The following is an 18680-nucleotide window of genomic DNA, read 5'->3' as shown; positions in this document are numbered from 1 at the left end:
GTAGTTTGGACACCCCTGCCCTAGATGATCTGCTAATATACAATTCATGAAACTGGGCATCTGTGAGATTACTGTGGCTGGCTGTATCATTTCCCTCATGTTGTTCTGTTTGTGTTAATGCCTAATACATTCTCTTTTACCCCAAACATGACTGAGAACTGAGTCTGGGTTTGTAGTATTATTGTCTATCTACATAATTAACTATCCCTTAAAAAAGGGGATTGAACTTCCAGGATCCCAAAATCCTTTGAAACTTACTGATACATTGAAGGCCAAGTTGGGTGATAACTGAACATGCCAAACAGAATGATTGTGTAAAAGGGACATCTTAAAGATGTTTATCGGATGTTTGATAAGATGTTCAAGCAATCTTTAAAAGACATTTTGCAGATATACTGTACATGTGCTATCTGGGATAATAAACTCAGAACAGAGACACTTGAACATATAGGAGATTCAAGATACTTTTTTGACTGATTTTAATGCTAGGCCTACCAAATTTGAGGAAGAAATGTGTAGTCTGTTAAATGCAATCTTCAAACATTGATAGTTTATTCATTTGTACAGTGTGTTTTGCATTTTTACCAAAATCACGTGCCTTTTGGCTGAGACTCACTCCAAAGACAACATTGAAACAATCACAAGAAGAAATCAAGGTATTAATAAGTAAAGCTGAAATTATGAGATTAATAACAATAATATAGAAATAAAAAAGGAAATTAATGTGAGATAATGGAATAAAAGAAAGACATTTATACCAAGTCCATGACTTTGGGGGATGAGAGAATTAAATATGGCAATAGAGACTGAGAAAAATACAGTTTGCACAAAATAGGGAAACAAGAAACTGGTAATTATGACAAATGTGTACACCCAGAAACAGTAAAGCATTCTAAAATGTATTGTATATGACAGTGGAAGACTGCCTGTCTGAGGAGAATTATTATATTCTAAATGATTTTAGCAAAACGGATCAAGGCAATAAAGAGTATATGAGGAAATGTTTACATATTTTAAAAAGATAACATAAATAATATAGAAGCATTTAGATTTTTGCTCTCTCTCCTTTCCTCTCATTACTTTATCCCCTTACTAAACTGTGCGCTCCGCACTCCTGACCAGTAGGTGGCGCAAATGTGCCTTTTACACTGGTTTCCCACATTTTTTTATTTTTTTAATCTTTCCAAACTAAAAGATTTTCAAAGTTTTTGAAGCATTACAAATCTGTTTTTTTTTAAGCAATCATTATTTACATCTGCAAAACATGCATTCAGAGGACCAGGAAGAACATAAATCGGTAAAGATAGACTTTATTGAAGATTACAGTGAGATTAAAGGTGATCCAGACCCCTTCAGAGTGAAGTATGAAGATACGAAAGAACCAATAGGTTGGTGTTTATTCTTGATTCTTCAGTAATGATGCTGTGAAATATTAGAGTTATAAAACTTAAAGCAATTCTTCAGATTTAATGGTTGTAGTCTGTCCATTGGGCTTAAATGCAGTGGTCGAATTGTAAAAAATAACTTTCAGGCGGGATGGTGTGGTGTTTCTTTGATGGAGTGTCTGGGAACTATAAACAATGCTTACAAAATTTGTCTCATTTTAAAACACATTTTTATTTAATTAAAAAACAATTGTATTAAATGAACGATGATTTAAAGAGGTCATATGATGCAATTTCAATTTTTCCTTTCTCTCTGGAGTGTTACAAGCTCTTGGTGCATAAAGAAGATCTGTAAAGTTGCAAAGACTAAAGTCTCAAATCCAAAGAGATATTCTTTATAAAAGTTAAGAGTCAACCACGCCCACCTCGTTCTAACACGCCCCCACATACCTACGTCACGATGTGGGAAGATTTGCATAACGCCGCCCAAATGTCCCTGCAAAGAAAGAAGGCGTAACTTTGATTCTTGCTGTAGTATTGTTGTTGCCGTGTGTTTCGTTGTGAAAGCGAAACAAATTTATTTGGCCTTCGAAAAGAGGACGATATCGCTTCGTCATGCCTAGAGCTGATCTGTAATCTACGCCCCTGCAATCAAGTATGCATGCACTGACGATCTGATATAGGAACGATCTTCATTTATGGGGTGCTCTTTCATTATTGCACTAATTTTACGTTTTTAATGCTGCAGCAATGGATGTGGACATCAGTGTATGCCTCCATATAAAGGCATTTATATTGTTATACTAATGTGAATTTAAATTTAGTTTTTAAAATAACATTTTTAAATGCAGTGAGGCATTCAGTGATCTGCTTTCTCTAACATGTTTGTATAACAGAAAAACCAGGAGTGTGTCCAAAAATCAATCTTGAAGATGACATGATAGGAGTGTGTGCTGAGTTGTGTTCCCAAGATGGTCATTGTCCGAATGATGAGAAATGCTGCAGCAATGGATGTGGACATCAGTGTATGGCTGTATCTAAAGGTGCATTATATTAATGCATTGGTCAGATTTTTTTCCCGTATTACAGTGATTGATTCAGCATTCAGTGATCTGGTTTCCCTGTTGTGTGTTTGTATAACAGTAAAGCCAGGAGTGTGTCCAAAGAGATTCCTTGGAGTAGGATTGTGTAAAGGGTTGTGTGTCAATGACATTGACTGTCCGAAAGATGAAAAATGCTGCAGTACTAAATGTGGGTTCAAATGTACACCTCCATATAAAGGTATTCGTTATATTGATGCTTGGGTCCCCGACACGCACGTTTGAGTTTTATAATTTCCAATGGCAAAGTAACTGAATTTGGCCCATAACACCATTTCAAGCACATAGTTTTTCAAAATGATTAATACAATTTGAAATGACTTCCTCTAAAAGTCAAACTTGTTCATGTTTTGTGATGCGTTTATGAGTTTGAATGCATCTAAATGAACAGACTAATTCTGATTATCTGTGTCCATGCAGTGAGGCCTGGTCTATGTCTCAAACCAAATGTGTGCTGATAACTCTTCCCATGATGATCCGTATCCTGCCAGACAGAAGTGTTGCCTAACCACCTGTGCATGCAGCGAACCATGCCAGTTTAGCCATCGGGAAAAAGTCCTCGATTGTTCGCTGAGTTTTTCTTTTTTTGTCCATGCTATACTTGATCTTTTCAATTCATTAAATCTCATAGCTTAGTGAAACTTCTGTGTGTGTGTGTGTGTGTGTGTGTGTATAAATAATAAATGTTGTTGGGGTGACGTACAAATCTACCAGAAATAAACCAAGAATGCGGGGTAACCCTAACGGGAGAGAAATGTAGTATGTGTAAACACCGGGTTAATGGTTTTGAAAATTCAGTATATAGCGAGTCAATATGCCTCTAAACACTCCAGATTTGGTGAAATGGGGTTTTAGTTTTTTTTGTTTTTTAAATCTAGTCCTGATGACTAAAATGCTTGTATATTAATGCATGTATACTAATATATATAATGTACTTTTGACTCATTCTTTTTCTTAAAATTTGATTTAAAAGGCTAAAAAGTTAAGTTGATCATTTTTATAAAACTGATTTTGTGAAAACATACCCTGCTCACAGGTAATTTGTGTAGGTCTCCAAAAAGGTTTTATTGATTTATTTTTTCCTTTTCAAGCAAGTAGTAGGCAGCTGACTAAAAAGGTAATAAAGGTAATAAACCCTGCACCCTCTGACTAAAAGCAGACTGAAGCACCAGAAAAGACACACACACAATTCCTTTTCCCCCACTGGACCTTACAACGCTCTGGCTATTATACGAAGTCAGTTGTTCTAATTTTATAAAAAAAATTAAGTTAAATGTGTCAATTTACTCTCCTTCATGTCATTCCAAGTATGTATGGCTTTCTTCTGTGGAAACACCAGAGAAGATATTTTGAAAAATGTCTCTGCGTCTGATTAATTGCCAGTTTTTTTTTTGTTTGTTGTTTTTTAAATGGTCCACACACTAAAAAACATAAAATGAATTTTTTTTAAAAACGGTTTAAAACCGGTTGAGATTACATGAGTAAATAAATGACAATTTTTATTTTTGGGTGAACTTTCGTGTTAAGGCGTTTAGCACATTTAAGCAACTTCAAAAAGTTTTGAAAGTTAAGTTAGACTATACCATTTAAGTTGCATTGATCTACAAGCAATCTACAGGTGCATCTCAAATTAGAATGTCGTGGAAAAGTTCATTTATTTCAGTAATTCAACTCAAATTGTGAAACTCGTGTATTAAATAAATTCAGTGCACACAGACTGAAGTAGTTTAAGTCTTTGGTTCTTTTAATTGTGATGATTTTGGCTCACATTTAACAAAAACCCACCAATTCACTCTCTCAACAAATTAGAATACTTCATAAGACCAATAAAACATTTTTAGTGAATAGTTGGCCTTCTGGAAAGTATGTTAATTTACTGTACACGTACTCAATACTTGGTAGGGGCTCCTTTTGTTTTAATTACTGCCTCAATTCGGCATGGCATGGAGGTGATCAGTTTGTGGCACTGCTGAGGTGGTATGGAAGCCCAGGTGTCTTTGACAGTGGCCTTCACCTCATCTGCATTTTTTGGTCTCTTGTATCTGATTTTCCTCTTGACAATACCACCAGGTCTGGTGAGCTTGCAGGCCAGTCAAGCACACCAACACCATGGTCATTTAACCAACTTTTGGTGCTTTTGGCAGTGTGGGCAGGTGCCAAATCTAGAAAGCGCTTCTGGATTAAGACAGCGATTTCTAAAGTTCATATTTTGGGCTCATCTGTTTTTCCACACATATTATGCTTTATTAGTAAGATGTGTGTACAGAATGTGGTCTTTAAATATCACTGTCTCGGTGCATTAAGCGTGTTCTTTATATGAGAGGAAAATACTTAAACGCGTTGCGTTCACATTTTGATTTTATATGAATATCTGCACATAGTATATGCTTTACAATTTTGTCTTTATCACTGTCTTGGTACATTAAGCCACTTTAAACATTTTAGAAAGTCCCCTGTTCAAATTCTGCTAATTCACAAGCCTAGTGAGAGTGAGTAATGCTCACAAAGATTATGTTAACTATTAAACCAACCAAATCAAAACTTTCAAAAACACACATCAATGTGATTCTTTTATTGAGTGAGAGTCAGTGGGTTTAATCAGTGACATTAACAGATTTACTATTCGCCGTCTTCTCCGCGACCTCATTCCCTTGGTGTTTTTACACATAGAAAAGGCGAAAAAACATATAACATTGTCCATTTTTCTCTCAGAACGATGATCTGAGTTACTATTGCAATTATCGATGCAGCATGAATGACATACACCGTTGACATTTTTCACAATCACGACAAACAATCAAATACTGCCCTAAACTCAATAGCGGAAAGGCAGCGCTATCCTGCAAGTATGGCGGATAAACAAAGCAGTTTCCCAGAACTCAATGCGGCGTTACGTCACATTCTCATTCCTAATTGGTGGGTTTTTGTTGAATGTGAGCCAAAATCATCACAATTAAAAGAACCAAAGACTTAAACTACTTCAGTCTGTGTGCATTGAATTTATTTAATATACGAGTTTCTCAATTTGAGTTGAATTACTGAAATAAATGAACTTTTCCATGACATTCTAATTTATTGAGATGCACCTGTATGTAGTCGTTTAATAGCCGTCTAATTGATGACTAATCTATAAATGGGCTATGATTAGACGTCTATTAGATTTTCACTAGCAGCCCAAATTTAGCCTCGTTTTAGCCTAGACGTCTAGGCTATATTTAGACGTATATGCAAAATTGCTTGCTGGGATGTGATATCTTCTATCCGTATACACACACACACACACACACACACACACGTGAAAATGCGTATTTTTCAATTAAAGACTGCTTATAGATTTAATATGGGCTGCTTTTGGTGCTTACACCTTTTTATTGGTCATTTTGTGTTTCAAGAATAAGGTCCAAGGTTAAGAATTATGCTATTTGTTACTTAAATATAAAATGTTTTTCTCTATTTAACAACATTACAATACAACTTCACTTACTGATCACGTCTCTTGCGCGGCGGGATGTTGGACTCATGAAAAATAATCACGTAGTTTGTATTCACCAAAACTGATTTACTGAAGTGAAAACACGGACGGAATTTGCGTTAGCTCGAGCCCACTTGCTGTGAGGCGGGAGCGACCAGCCGGCAGAGGATTCCGCAGCATTCCTCGAACAGTTATGTTCACGATTTCTGATTTACTTAACGTATACTGCGTGAGGGGGGCCGTGATTGGATGATGGCAGGTATCGGTGATCATTCTCAAGTGATCAGCACTGCTGCTGTTGTATCAGTCAGTGGTTAGATCAGCGTAGCAGTCAAAAAACGGGACAAGGGAAGTCACGTAGGCTACGGGACAAATCAATTAGGCCCAAAATACGGGATGTCCCGGCTAATACGGGACAGTTAGCAACCCTAACAACAACGTTTGTCAGGCATCTACATTGTCATCTGAGGAGATTACAAAGATTAAACGAGTGTTTTTTAAACTCTAAAACATGAAATGTGGAGTTATCTGCTGTTGCAGTTATCTGCTTTTGCTATAACACAAACTTTTAAAACTCTGAAAGAAAACACAAAAGATACAAAAGGACAAATGCTTTAGTACAGGGGTGTCAAATTCAGCTCCTGAAGGGCCACCTGCAGTGTTTTTCTCTAACCCCAATTAAACACACCTGAACAAGCTAATCGAGGTCTTCAGGATGACTAGAAACATCCAGGCAGGTGTGGTGGAACTGGTTGGTGCTACACCGGCCATTTAGTCTTAGAGGGAGATGTTTAGATATCAGCATTTACCGCTAAAGAAAACCAAAGAAAACAGCAATAATTAACAATAACTGTTGTCATAATATTGCAGCCCAAGTTCCTATTTTTTAAAGGTAGAATATACAATTTTAAATATTTTGTTACTGGTAACAGTCTCGATCAATTTTAGTAATTGCTAAATTTAAGTATTTGACATTAAAGATGACACAGATACAATTAATAAGGTAGGCTAATGATAATGAAGATTGCCCTAAAGGTAAAAAAAAAAAAATGCCCCTGGAAATCAGTCCCATGGGGAAAATATTACCCCTTAATGGAAAAGTTTATTTCTGACCCTGGAACATATAATGCAGACGTAATAGTGCTTTCAGGGTTTGTATTTATGAGTTGGGAAGCAATGTATATGTTGTCAGTATACTAGACCCCACTCTTTGAGCCACCGACCTTTGGGTTACAAGTCCGACTCTCTAACCATTAGGCCAAGACTGCTCCATGTATAAATGAAGAGTTCATTTGCAAAAACGATAACTCATTTTCAGAAATCACGTTTTTTTTATATTGCTCTTTCAAAGTAATTTCAATCAAACTGCAGTTGGGTTGTTTTGATTAAGTTATAATAACTTAAACAAATACAGGTAATTTACAAAATAAAGTTAATTGAAAATATGTTTTTTTTTTACATATTAAACAGGAGGATAAGGTAGTGTAAGATGTTGTAATGACATTTTCTGTGATAAGTTTCCCCATTAACTATCTTTAAGCTTTTAGGCCTATTTGTTTTATATGGCATTTGGATTTTGTCCAAGTGATTTTAATATAATTGTGGTCATTCATTTTAATGTTCCAATTCAGTTGTGCTGAAGGTAAAATGTGACCCTGCCTGTGAAAACCCAGCTAAAGTCTTATTTTTGTGATTACTGTTTTCTACATAAAATCATCCTTTATAAAGATGTAGAACATTCTGTGAAAATATAACCTTTATATATTTAATATTGACTGAGTAAGGCCATGTCAAAGATTGAAATCATAGTGAAATTAATGGTTGAAATCAAACTTTGTTATCTCATAATTAGATTTTGAGACTTTAGCCTGGATTTCACAGACAGGGTCACAAATGGTCAAACATCACAAACAGCATACATGAAGGACAATGGATTTTACATTTTATATCATGTGTTGTTAGTGCTGTATTTTTTTTTTTTTTTACGCAGCAGGAGCTCCACTACATGGCTGAACATGAACATTTATACAAAGATATAAAGAAATATGGGCTAATATTGCTGAATTCACTCTGTTAAATGTCATTAATGATTTTCTATCTACATTATTTAAAAAAAAAAATGTGTGGCCCTTTCCTTGAACATTTAAGCCCACATAATATTGTGCGACTAATTATTATTATTAACTTAAATTTGTTGCACTTTTGTTGGTTTGATTGTTTCTATCGTCCTCATTTGTAAGTGGCTTTGATAAAAGGGAGTCAGACTGCACTGTTTGACCTATATGTGTCCGATTAACTAAGAAGCACCGATTTGCTGAAATAATTCGTCCAGGAATCAGACTACACTGTTAACTCAGTTTCACGCAGTAGATTCAGTAGCACCCGAATGTGAGTCTCACAGTCAAACGTCACTGTTAACGGTCAAAAAGTGTGAGATAAGATGTTAGTAAAACAATCAGTTTTTGACAAGCGTTTACATTAGAATGTTAAGCCACAGTTAAAGGCAGTCGTGGCCTAATGGTTAGAGAGTTGGAATTGTAACCCAAAGGTTGTGGATTCGAGTCTCGGTACTGGCAGAGATTGTAGGTGGAGGAGTGAATGAACAGCGCTCTCTTCCACCCTCAATACTCAGGTGAAAAAGAAATATATTTAAATTGTGCTTTTTCAGACATACTTACTATATTTAAATTATACTATACTAAGTGCATATTAAATGTATTATTTTGAAACAACTTTAAGTATATTAAGTGTATTTCAATGCTTAAGTTTGATTTTAATCTATTTGTAATATATTTCATATATTGAAATTGTTAAATTGGAACCACTTTAAGTATATTTAGTGCAATTTAAGTGTATTTCTTAAAATACATTTAAAATGTCGTTTTAATACTTCATGAACAACAGTTAGAGTATATTTGAAGCATCGTTTTAATGTACTTCAAGTACATTTCAATTGTATTTCAGCTCATTGGAAATGCATTAGCATTACACTACTAGTATATTATAAAGCTGTTTTTTTCAGTATATACACACACGTACACACTTTGATATCTAGAAAACTTTAATGTATTATATATTGTTGTGTACATTACAAATATTCATAAAGTACACTAAAAAAGGACAGCAGCATATATACTTTGGTGAAAAACAAAACAAAACATACTATTAAATGTATTAAAAATGCACTTGAAATACAAGTATGTTTATAGTATATTTGTATTACTACAAACATACTCGAGTACATTTTAATACATTATAAAAAACATAAATAAAAAAAGATTATACCGGCCTTACTAAAAAGTACAGAATTTTACATCAATGAATAAATTAAAATAAAAATTTTCTGAAGAACAAAAATACATAAAAAAGACTGAAAAACAAAGTGCATAAGTGAATAGCTGTGTGTGTGTGTGTGTGTGTGTGCAAAGACTGAAGATGATAAAGTTCAAGCAACAGAATAGGGAGGGATGGAGGGGGTTTTGGAGGTGGACAAGGAGATGGTGTAGGGATGCTGAGAGGCAAAAGTGCGGGGATGATGGCAGGATGTGGTGAAGAGATGGGGATGGGAGGATGACGATGCTGCCCTGGAAGCTTAGATGGTGTTTGGCACATGGCACAGACCCAGAGCATCCCAGTGCTGACAACACACGGCAGAATCGAGGGAGGAGCCAAGATGTAGATGGTGTGGCTGCCAACATCTGGGGGCCGACTGATGGAGACAGAGCTGGTGGATCCGAAGGCGCTGATGGAGCCGAGCGTCGTCGCAGGTTCCGGAGTCCTAGGCACAGCCTAGTCATCCTGACTCCTGGCATACAATATTTTGCACCAGAGCCTTGCAGCTTTAGAAAAATACAAAACAGAAACACAATTAAATAACAGATTTTTACATGAATGACTGAAAGCAAGCACAAAATAGCCAGCTGGAATGGACACACTGCTAACGTTTTTCTTCCAAGAATGACCAAATCACCCTCCATTAGGCCTGATTCAAAAATCTCTATAACAGAGGTGATACAACATGAAAATATACTTACTATTCCTTTGCAAATAACGTTAATTAAATCAAGTCACGTGAGGTTCCAAAAGCCAGACGCCATACACACTTGCAGAAGCTGCTAAAAATAAGAACATACTGCTATATTTTCTCATTCATTTCATAGTTCCCCCAAAACTATTTGAATTCTGTCATCACTCACCTTTAAGATGCTCCAAACCATCTAAGACTTTCGTTCATCTTCAAAAGAAAAGCTGAGATATTTTAATAAAAATCTGAGAGATTTAACGTTATGTCCCTCCGATGAAAGAAGATTCACCAAAGATGTTCACGTTTCAAAAAGTTGAAATCGCAAAAAAATCCATATGAATTGCGTGGTTTCCTCTAAGTGCCCTAAAGAGACACGATCGGCGACCGCTCTATATAATACTGTTTAAATTTAGACTTATATTCACATTCAAGAGACATTTGCATGCACATCATATTTTATATGCGAAGCTCTCTGGGGTGAGTTCATTATCATACGAACCAATCAGAGCCGTTCAATGGCTCTGAAACCAATCAGGTTTAGTCAGTGTGTTGTTTGAACTTAAACAAGTAAACGCAAGGTTTATTTTTTTATCTTGAGCAAGGCACCAGACCCCCAACTTGCTCCCTGGGCGCCGCAGCAAAAATGTCTGCCCACTGCTCCGTGTGTGTGTTCACTTAGATGGTCAAATGCGGAACACAAATTCTGAGTATGGGACTCCATATTTGGCCATACGTCATGTCCTTTCCTCTTTTTCCTTTCCAATATCCTGGGATGCAGACGTTTTGAATTGAAAAATGTTTTGTGCCCATTGGAGGGCAAAAACTGTAATGAGATTATAATAAAGAGCCCATTGCATTTACAGAAAGAAAATAAATGACAGTAATGCGTTACTGTATTCAGAAGACTGAATGTGTTCCTGCAGAACATTCTTGCTTTGACCAATTAAAATGTTTTTGTTTGTTTTATTTTTTTTTTACTATGTTCAAATTCTGTTTGTAACGTTTTTGGCACACAATGTAGAGCATAGAACTGTTTATTTAGTAAAAAAAAATATTTTTTAAAGTTAAGACAAACTGTTCAAGTGTTTGTTACCAAGGTGTGTTCAGGTGTTCGTTTTATTTTTTAAAGCTTTCTCCAAACTTTGGAATTAGGGATTTCTTGGTGTACCATTGAAGTATAGTTGACACATTAATGTTGTTTCAACATTTACTTGGTACATCAGATGTCAACACTCTTTTATTTTGACATCTCAGTTGTATTTTCAGGGTTTCAGCAAAAGTGATTTAGAATCAATATGTAACATTGATCCAACAATATTATAATTTTTTCATTCTGAACAATATTATAGATGATTCTTGTTCATTTCAATGTTGATTGCAGTGCTGTAGCATGAACATCATAGCCGTTGATTAAATATTCTGAAATCACAACCTTGTTTCAGCGTTGGTTGCGGGTGCAAAAGTGATATTGATCCTACATCACTTTGTAACATTAATTCAGTGCAATTAGCATTTACACATTAGCATTGACTTAATATGTTTCAATGGTTTCATGCTATCTGGAGTATTTTGAGCCACCTTTCAGCAGAAACGGAATAGAGATTGTATAGTCAAAAATAAAGCATTAAGCTGAAGTGAGAATTTTTCAAATTTTTTTAATTCACTTCCCCCGCCTCAGGAATTGCACCACTGGAACCAACTTGTTTACGTGAATATTTGGCAAGCAGGAATTTTGACATTTTTAGGAATTTTGACATTCCAGCACATAAAGAAATTATGAAGTTATTTTATCAGGAAAATACCTTACACTTTGAAACAGGGCCAGAATGGGGCCTATTTTCAGTCCATGACTCTAATACCCAAGACCTGCCTCCACAAGACCAACTTGTTTCAACAGGATTATATACAGATAAATAATAAATAGCATACCGAACTTTTTAGAAAACATTCTACAGTCAAACTTTTCAATAGGCACAGTAAAAAAATACTGCATATACAAATTAAATCAGACAGCAATAGCTTTATGGATTGAACTATATGCTCATCTATATAAAGTGTCATAAACACCACTATGAAAACCTTGATATTGACCAAAATTAAATGGAGTCTATCGAATTGATTCCAGAAGTCCACTCCGTCAAACCTGTAATCAAAAGCTGCATTCACGGCATGTCGTAGTCACTGTGATTTCAAGATGACAACACATGACGTTCTACTTGGAGCTGTTCACATCCTTGGACTCGGATTCGGAACTATCGCACTATAAATGCCTAAACATATCGCTTAATGAATCTGGGGTGGTCAGGTAGTACAAGTTGTAGCTCTCAGAAAACTCCCAGTTCACAAGTAACGAGTTCCAGGGCAGGACTTAGGGTGCCGGGGCCCCTGGGCTTGAGGTTATGTTTGGGCCCTACCTATGCAATACAAATGCCCTCAATTAGAACATCATTATGGAGTAAAATAAACTACACAAAATTTTTTATATGCTTTGAGGTTTTAGTACAATTAATATGTTGTTGTGATATTGTAATAAGATAAACAGCATGTGTTCTCTCAGTTGAGAGATCAAACCCCTAAAATAACACAGATTTTAAAAAGCCAGATATGTGTTAGTATTATAAAAAAAATTATTGTCACATCTGTGTCCATTTATGTCACATTCTTAAATTAAATAAATTCAATCCGAATAAAAAAAGATATGTTGGCTATCAACAGTCAAATGAAATCACTATCAACAAAATCCATGGATGGTTTTCGCTTAAGTTGTTAAGTTTAAATATAACATTGTAATGTATAAATAATACATGATTGCCAAACTGAAATAATAATAATAAAGTTATTCAGTAACTTGTACATTTGCGATTGTGCAGATATTCACAGAAAAACAGACTCTTGTTTGTGTGACTCCTGTTTCAAAGGCATATGTTACAAAAATAGAAATTCATTAAATGGCTTTTTTTTATCATCTTGATGAAATGTCTGCCCCACTACGAGAGAGAGCACTCAAAACTCTTCAGGCTATATAGCTTTTTAAAGTAGCTAGTACCCCGGCTGGCCCGTTTAACTCTCTTGTGTGCGCAGTTGAAATGCGGCTAAAAATTTTGACCGGCATAACTGAAGAAATCAAACAAACATAAACGGGTTCAGGCGGGGCCCATGGGCTGCAGCCCAGTCAAGCCCAATGGTAAGTTCGTAAGGCCATGACGAGTTTTACAGGTTGTTATCTTGAAATCACGATAATTACGATATGCCATGAACACACCTAAACACACCTGAACACGCTAATCAGGGTCTTCAAGATTAGGCTACTTGCCTACAGGCAGGGGAGTTTCAGGGTTGGAGGTGCATCTGACCGCTTTAAAAACCCTCCTGACCATCCGGTTCAGCACATTTTCCACTGTTTTCCACAGGTCGAGAGGATGAAAGCTCGGGTGTGCTGCTCGTTGATTGCTGTTTTGTTGTGTCTCTCGGTTTACTTGAGCACAACAGACGCCAACAAACTGGTCACAGGTGAGATCTTTTAAGTTCATTACACAGCGTGAAGAAAAAATGTAAATAAGTACACATTATGACTTTAGGCACATGTCATATAAATATACAGTACAGATGTTAAACTTTACTTGTTGTTGTAGTTTAAATAGCCGAATACAGTTTATATCCCCAAGTTTATTATTTACTTAAGTTGATTTATTATCTTTAAGATCAGAGTTTATATGACCGCCTGTCATATCGCACATTATGGGTTTTGTGTTCTGTCTGATTTGCTACAAACTATATTTTGCTTTATTTCTTGTAAATGAAAATGCTTAATGTAACTGGTTGTGATGGTACACTCATAAACCAAAATGGTGCTAAATAGCACTATACAGCACCTTTTGTCACAGTAGCCCTGCCAACAGTGGTTCTTTGGCTCGCAATCATAGGAGAGCCTCTTTTGGCACTACATGGCACCTATTTATATACCAAATTATGACTACATGATGCAAAGCAGTTAATATATAAACATGGCCCCGTTCATGAAGCGTTAGCAAAACTAATTTTAGTGTAAATTGTTCGTAAAGCTATTCTGACGTAAACTTTTGAATTTATGAAATGTTCATATTGTTGGTACGAAAAATTTACACCTGGGACAATATTCACAAAACATCTTAAGGCTAAAAGTAGCTCATAACTCGCCGATTTAGGAGAAAATCTTAAAAAAATAATGGGCGTGTCAATCCTAAATTTAGGACTCCTAAATTTGTTCTAAGGGTATTTCACAAAGCGTTTTAGCGCTAAAACTAGCTCCTAAATCTGTGACACGTTAGGAGTAGTGAAGAGGACTCCTAAATCACTGAGACCAAATCTGAACTATCCTAAAATGGCTGTTGCCAGCAAACTGCCTCGGAATATGAACACTTTAGAAACATTTGACAATGAGCTTTTAAAAAGGTATCGGCTTTGGTTTGGAGGTTATCCCAACTCCAAATTGTTTTTATTATATCCTTAATATATAGATGTTCTTTCATTATATATATAGATGGTTTTCTTTTATGTTTGCATGTCTTACTATCAGCCATGATTATTCTACTCTGTTAATTAAAAGGCTGTTTATATGCATATTGTTTACGAGAAGCATGCATATAAGAGGCTGACAATTAGCTGAATATACTTGTTTAATTAGTGACACTTAGCCTGCATTTTAAAATCTTTATTTGAATGTGGCAACATAATATCGCGCTCTACAATATTTCTATGAATAAATCTGACAGACTATCAGCCAATCACTGTGTGCATAGTTAAGTATGCTGACATCCATAGCAACGAAGTCAACCGCCCCCTTACTCTTAGCTTAAGACTTCTCTCTATTCCTTAGTAAAAGTTTGTCTCCGCAGCTTTGTGAATGGGTTTTAAGAGAACTCTTAGCTAAACTTTTACTGCTATTTAGGATAACTCTTAGTGGTAAAATAAAATGTTTTGTGAATACGGGCCCTGATCCCTACCACATGTAAACAGTGCGTAAAACGTTTTGTTGCTTTTGGAAAACTGATGACACTGCATTTTGATGCACTATATAATATTTCACAAGTGAATATTTCACAAACCTGAGAAGGGAGTACAAAAGATTCAACAGCGTTCCTGGACATGCAACTTGCGTAATTGTCATTTATACGCAGGGATTACGCTAATTGTGAATGAGCATGCATGCGTGCCCTTTTTATTAATTATTGGAATTCATTAACATACACATTTAGATATCAAATATGCTGTTTACGAAGTGTTTGTTAATCCGGAGGAGCGTTTTCGGGGTTGTCTGTTTAATGGCAAATTACTTCTCATTTATTTCTGCAAGTTTCGTGAATGAGTCCCATAGCCTTTTTATTGAAATGGGTCACAATTTCAGTATATGACTGACTTCACAAACACCTCCTGGACCTACTGTCTAGCCTCTTATCAGTTTACATATTCATTCAGAGACCACAGCCAATCAGGTTTTAGCTTTCTCTCATCCTCCAATCCCAGATAGCGCACCTACGTCTGTAAAGATGTCTGTTAAAGATCGCTTTATCTGGAAAGCATCTGCTGTGTACAAACATCTGATAGAAATGTTTCAGACATCCGTTTTACATGCATTCTAAATCAGAAAGAGCTTAGACATTTTCTAGGCATCTGTTTGACATTTGATTGGAAACACTCTAAAAAATATATATCTTGCAGATATTCCTTCAGCGTAATTTAAATAACGTTTTTTTTTTTTTTTAACCCTTTACCCAACTAAACCAAAAGAGTTTGGGATCCTTTCAAGGACTGTACAGGGGCTCAATGGGGGCTTTGGAGTGGTTAAGGTGCTATATAGTGTAGAAGATTATGAATCAAAGTATGAATTAATCATGTATAATTAATATGAATATAGCCATTTATTAAGTTATTCTAGTATTTATTATTACTATCTAGACATACGTTTTATGGTAAAGCTGCACATCCTGTTTTGACATTAGACAAAACATATAAGGGAGCCTCTTCCTTTCACTTAACACAAACTGAGGCCTCCTATCTGCTTTCAGGAAACTGAGAGGCACAGCCAAAAAAAGGTAAACTATAACAACCATGTATGAAATGGAGCTGCTCTCCCTGGTTTCCCCTAATGATCCTCGTGAATCCTCTTCATTAGTGGCCAGGCGAAACTGACAGTTGTGCCGTTTCTAATAGAGACTGCTCTAGAAGGCATGCATGCTTTTGATATGATTGTTGGGCTGTGTGTTTACTCCCTGCTTTCAATGAGTTTCAATTAAAAGTGAATGTAACAAATAATTGCACCGAAACTGCAAGCAGCACATTGAATTAAACTTGAATTTTGAAGAGATTTGAGAAATGAGAAGAGAATTGACAGATTTTTATTATTTTTTTTTTAATTATTATTATTCAGTGATCATGGTTTTTCTCGTGTTTTGTATATCAGCAAAGCCAGGAGTATGTCCTATATTCAATCTTGATGGAGCAGTGTTCATAGCGTGTTTGGAGTTGTGTTCCCATGACGGTAAATGTCCGAATGATGAGAAATGTTGCAGCAATGGATGTGGGCATCAGTGTATGCCTCCGTATAAAGGTATTTATATTGTTATTAATGTGAATTAAATTAGTTTAAGAGTTAAATGCAGCGAGGCATTCAGTGATCTGCTTTCTCTATCATGTGTTTGTATAACAGAAAAACCTGGAGTGTGTCCAAAAATCAATCTTGAAGATGACATGATAGGAGATTGTGCTGAGATGTGTTCCCAAGACGGTCACTGTCCAGATGATGAGAAATGCTGCAGCAATGGATGTGGACATCAGTGTATGTCTCCATATAAAGGTATTTATATTGTTATATTAATGTGAATTCAATTAGTTTTTAACCTTTTTAAATGTAGTGGGCAGGACTTACGGGGCTGGGGGCCCCTGGGCTTGAGGTTATGTTTGGGCCCTATACCTATACTACAAATGCCCTCAACTAGAACATTATTATGGAGTAACACAAAATACACAAATTTAAATATGCTTTCAGGTTCATATACTGTATACATTTAATAGGCAACATGTCTAGCCTAGTCAATGTTTAGATGTAATATTAAAGGTGCAGTGTGTAATTTACATCGATATATTGACAGAAATGCAATATAATATACATAACTGTTTTCAGAGGTGTATAAAGACCTTACTTAATGAACCGTTATGTTTTTATTACCTTAGATTGAGCAGTTTATATCTACATACACCGCGGGTCCCCTTACATGGACATCGCCACCATGTTTCTACAGTAGCCCTAAACAGACAAACTGCTCTGCAGAGGGCGTTTCATCACTTTGTTGTTCTTGCGAATATAACAGACACAATGATGAACAAGTACATTAATATTCGCAATAACATCGGTTTATTAAATTAAGTAAATATAATTACCTAATTTTACCTTTTGTAAAGAAATCTTTGCTGTCTTTACCGACATCTTAGTCCTGTATCGGCCACCGTGGCTTGTCTAAAGGGAGGGGTGAGCGGGGGACTTAGCCGTTGGTTGCAGTTCGCAACCTCACCGCTAGATGCCGCTAAAATGTACACATTGCACCTAAGTAGTCACTATAATACAATAAACAGGATGTGTGATCTCAGTTGAGAGATCAAAACCCTGAAATAACACTGAGCAGAAACCAAAGAGATGTATTATGAAAATGTAGTGTCATATCTGTGTCCTTTTGTCAGATTCTTAAATGTAATAAATTCAATCTGAATAAAAAAACATGTTGGCTATTAACAATCAAATGAAATCACTATAAACAATCCATAAATGGATTTAGCATAAGTTAAGTTTTTAAATACAAAATTTTAATGTAGAAATGTTACATAATTGCACAAATGAAATGAGCTACTTTTTAAAATATGAAACTACAACCGCCAGTAGGTGGCAGCAAGTGACTGCCTTAATGAGTGAGTTGAATCCTTAAATCAACCGATTCGTTTAAAATGCTCATTCATTTAACTTGGCAAAGGACTGTACTTGTAGTCTGTTTGAACCATTTACTGCTCTGTGTAATGCTGAGAAACAAAACACTGTTGCTCGGAGAGGCATTGATGGGGCAAAACAGAATTTTGTGTCTGAAAGTTATTCAGTAACTTGTTGTTTATTGTACATTTGCGATAGTGCAGATATTCGGAAAAACAGGACTCTAGTTTGTGTGACAGGCTAACTCCTATATCGTAGGCATTCACTCATTAAATGCAGGGTTCGTTCAACCAATACATTTCTATGACTTAAGGCAATATTCATGACCTAATGCGCCATTTTTACACAAATGTTCGGAAAATGAATGATTATTAGTGCTAGACTGTGCCAGACGTTACTTCATGCAGAGAACGTAAGTTAGGCTACATAATCACATAACTGAATGTTAAGTATATTGTAATTTGCTTAGCCAGTATTATAAATTAAACTCAGGCCCTGAATTTCATTTAAACAGTTTTGGTGGAAAACATTCAGGTACAGAAATGCTGCAGAAATGGAATAAACTGTAATTAAAAACAGTAAATTCACTGTAAATTAAAAAACTGATTAATTCTTAAAATTAAAGTTACAAAAGTTATTCAGTCAAGAGCAGTGAGTGATTTTGTCTTTTGTTTTTCACATTAATTAACAATAACCAATAGGCCTAATTAATTAACATTGTTAACATTAACATTTGGTATGAAAG

General features: G+C 35.6%; 1 protein-coding gene across 21 annotated transcripts in view; it reads left to right on the top strand.

Annotated features, from left to right (window-relative positions):
* Positions 1–18680, top strand: part of LOC107584241 (balbiani ring protein 3-like) — a 58923-nt gene that overhangs the window by 35833 nt on the left and 4410 nt on the right. For 19 of the 21 annotated variants that reach the window (XM_016270759.1, XM_016270771.1, XM_016270755.1 and 16 more), the window contains 2 exons: positions 2282–2428; positions 16667–16813. In XM_016270759.1, the coding sequence (XP_016126245.1) occupies positions 2282–2428; positions 16667–16813 (294 nt within the window). The remainder of the gene's footprint in view (positions 1–2281; positions 2429–16666; positions 16814–18680) is intronic. The other 2 variants (XM_016270767.1, XM_016270763.1) reach the window with 1 other exon arrangement.

Source organism: Sinocyclocheilus grahami, unplaced genomic scaffold (genome assembly GCF_001515645.1).
Source record: "Sinocyclocheilus grahami isolate Dianchi unplaced genomic scaffold, SAMN03320097.WGS_v1.1 scaffold58.1, whole genome shotgun sequence".
Taxonomy (NCBI): Eukaryota; Metazoa; Chordata; class Actinopteri; order Cypriniformes; family Cyprinidae; genus Sinocyclocheilus; species Sinocyclocheilus grahami.
Note: the sequence above shows the minus strand (reverse complement) of the source record. Positions and strands in the feature narration are given on the sequence as shown.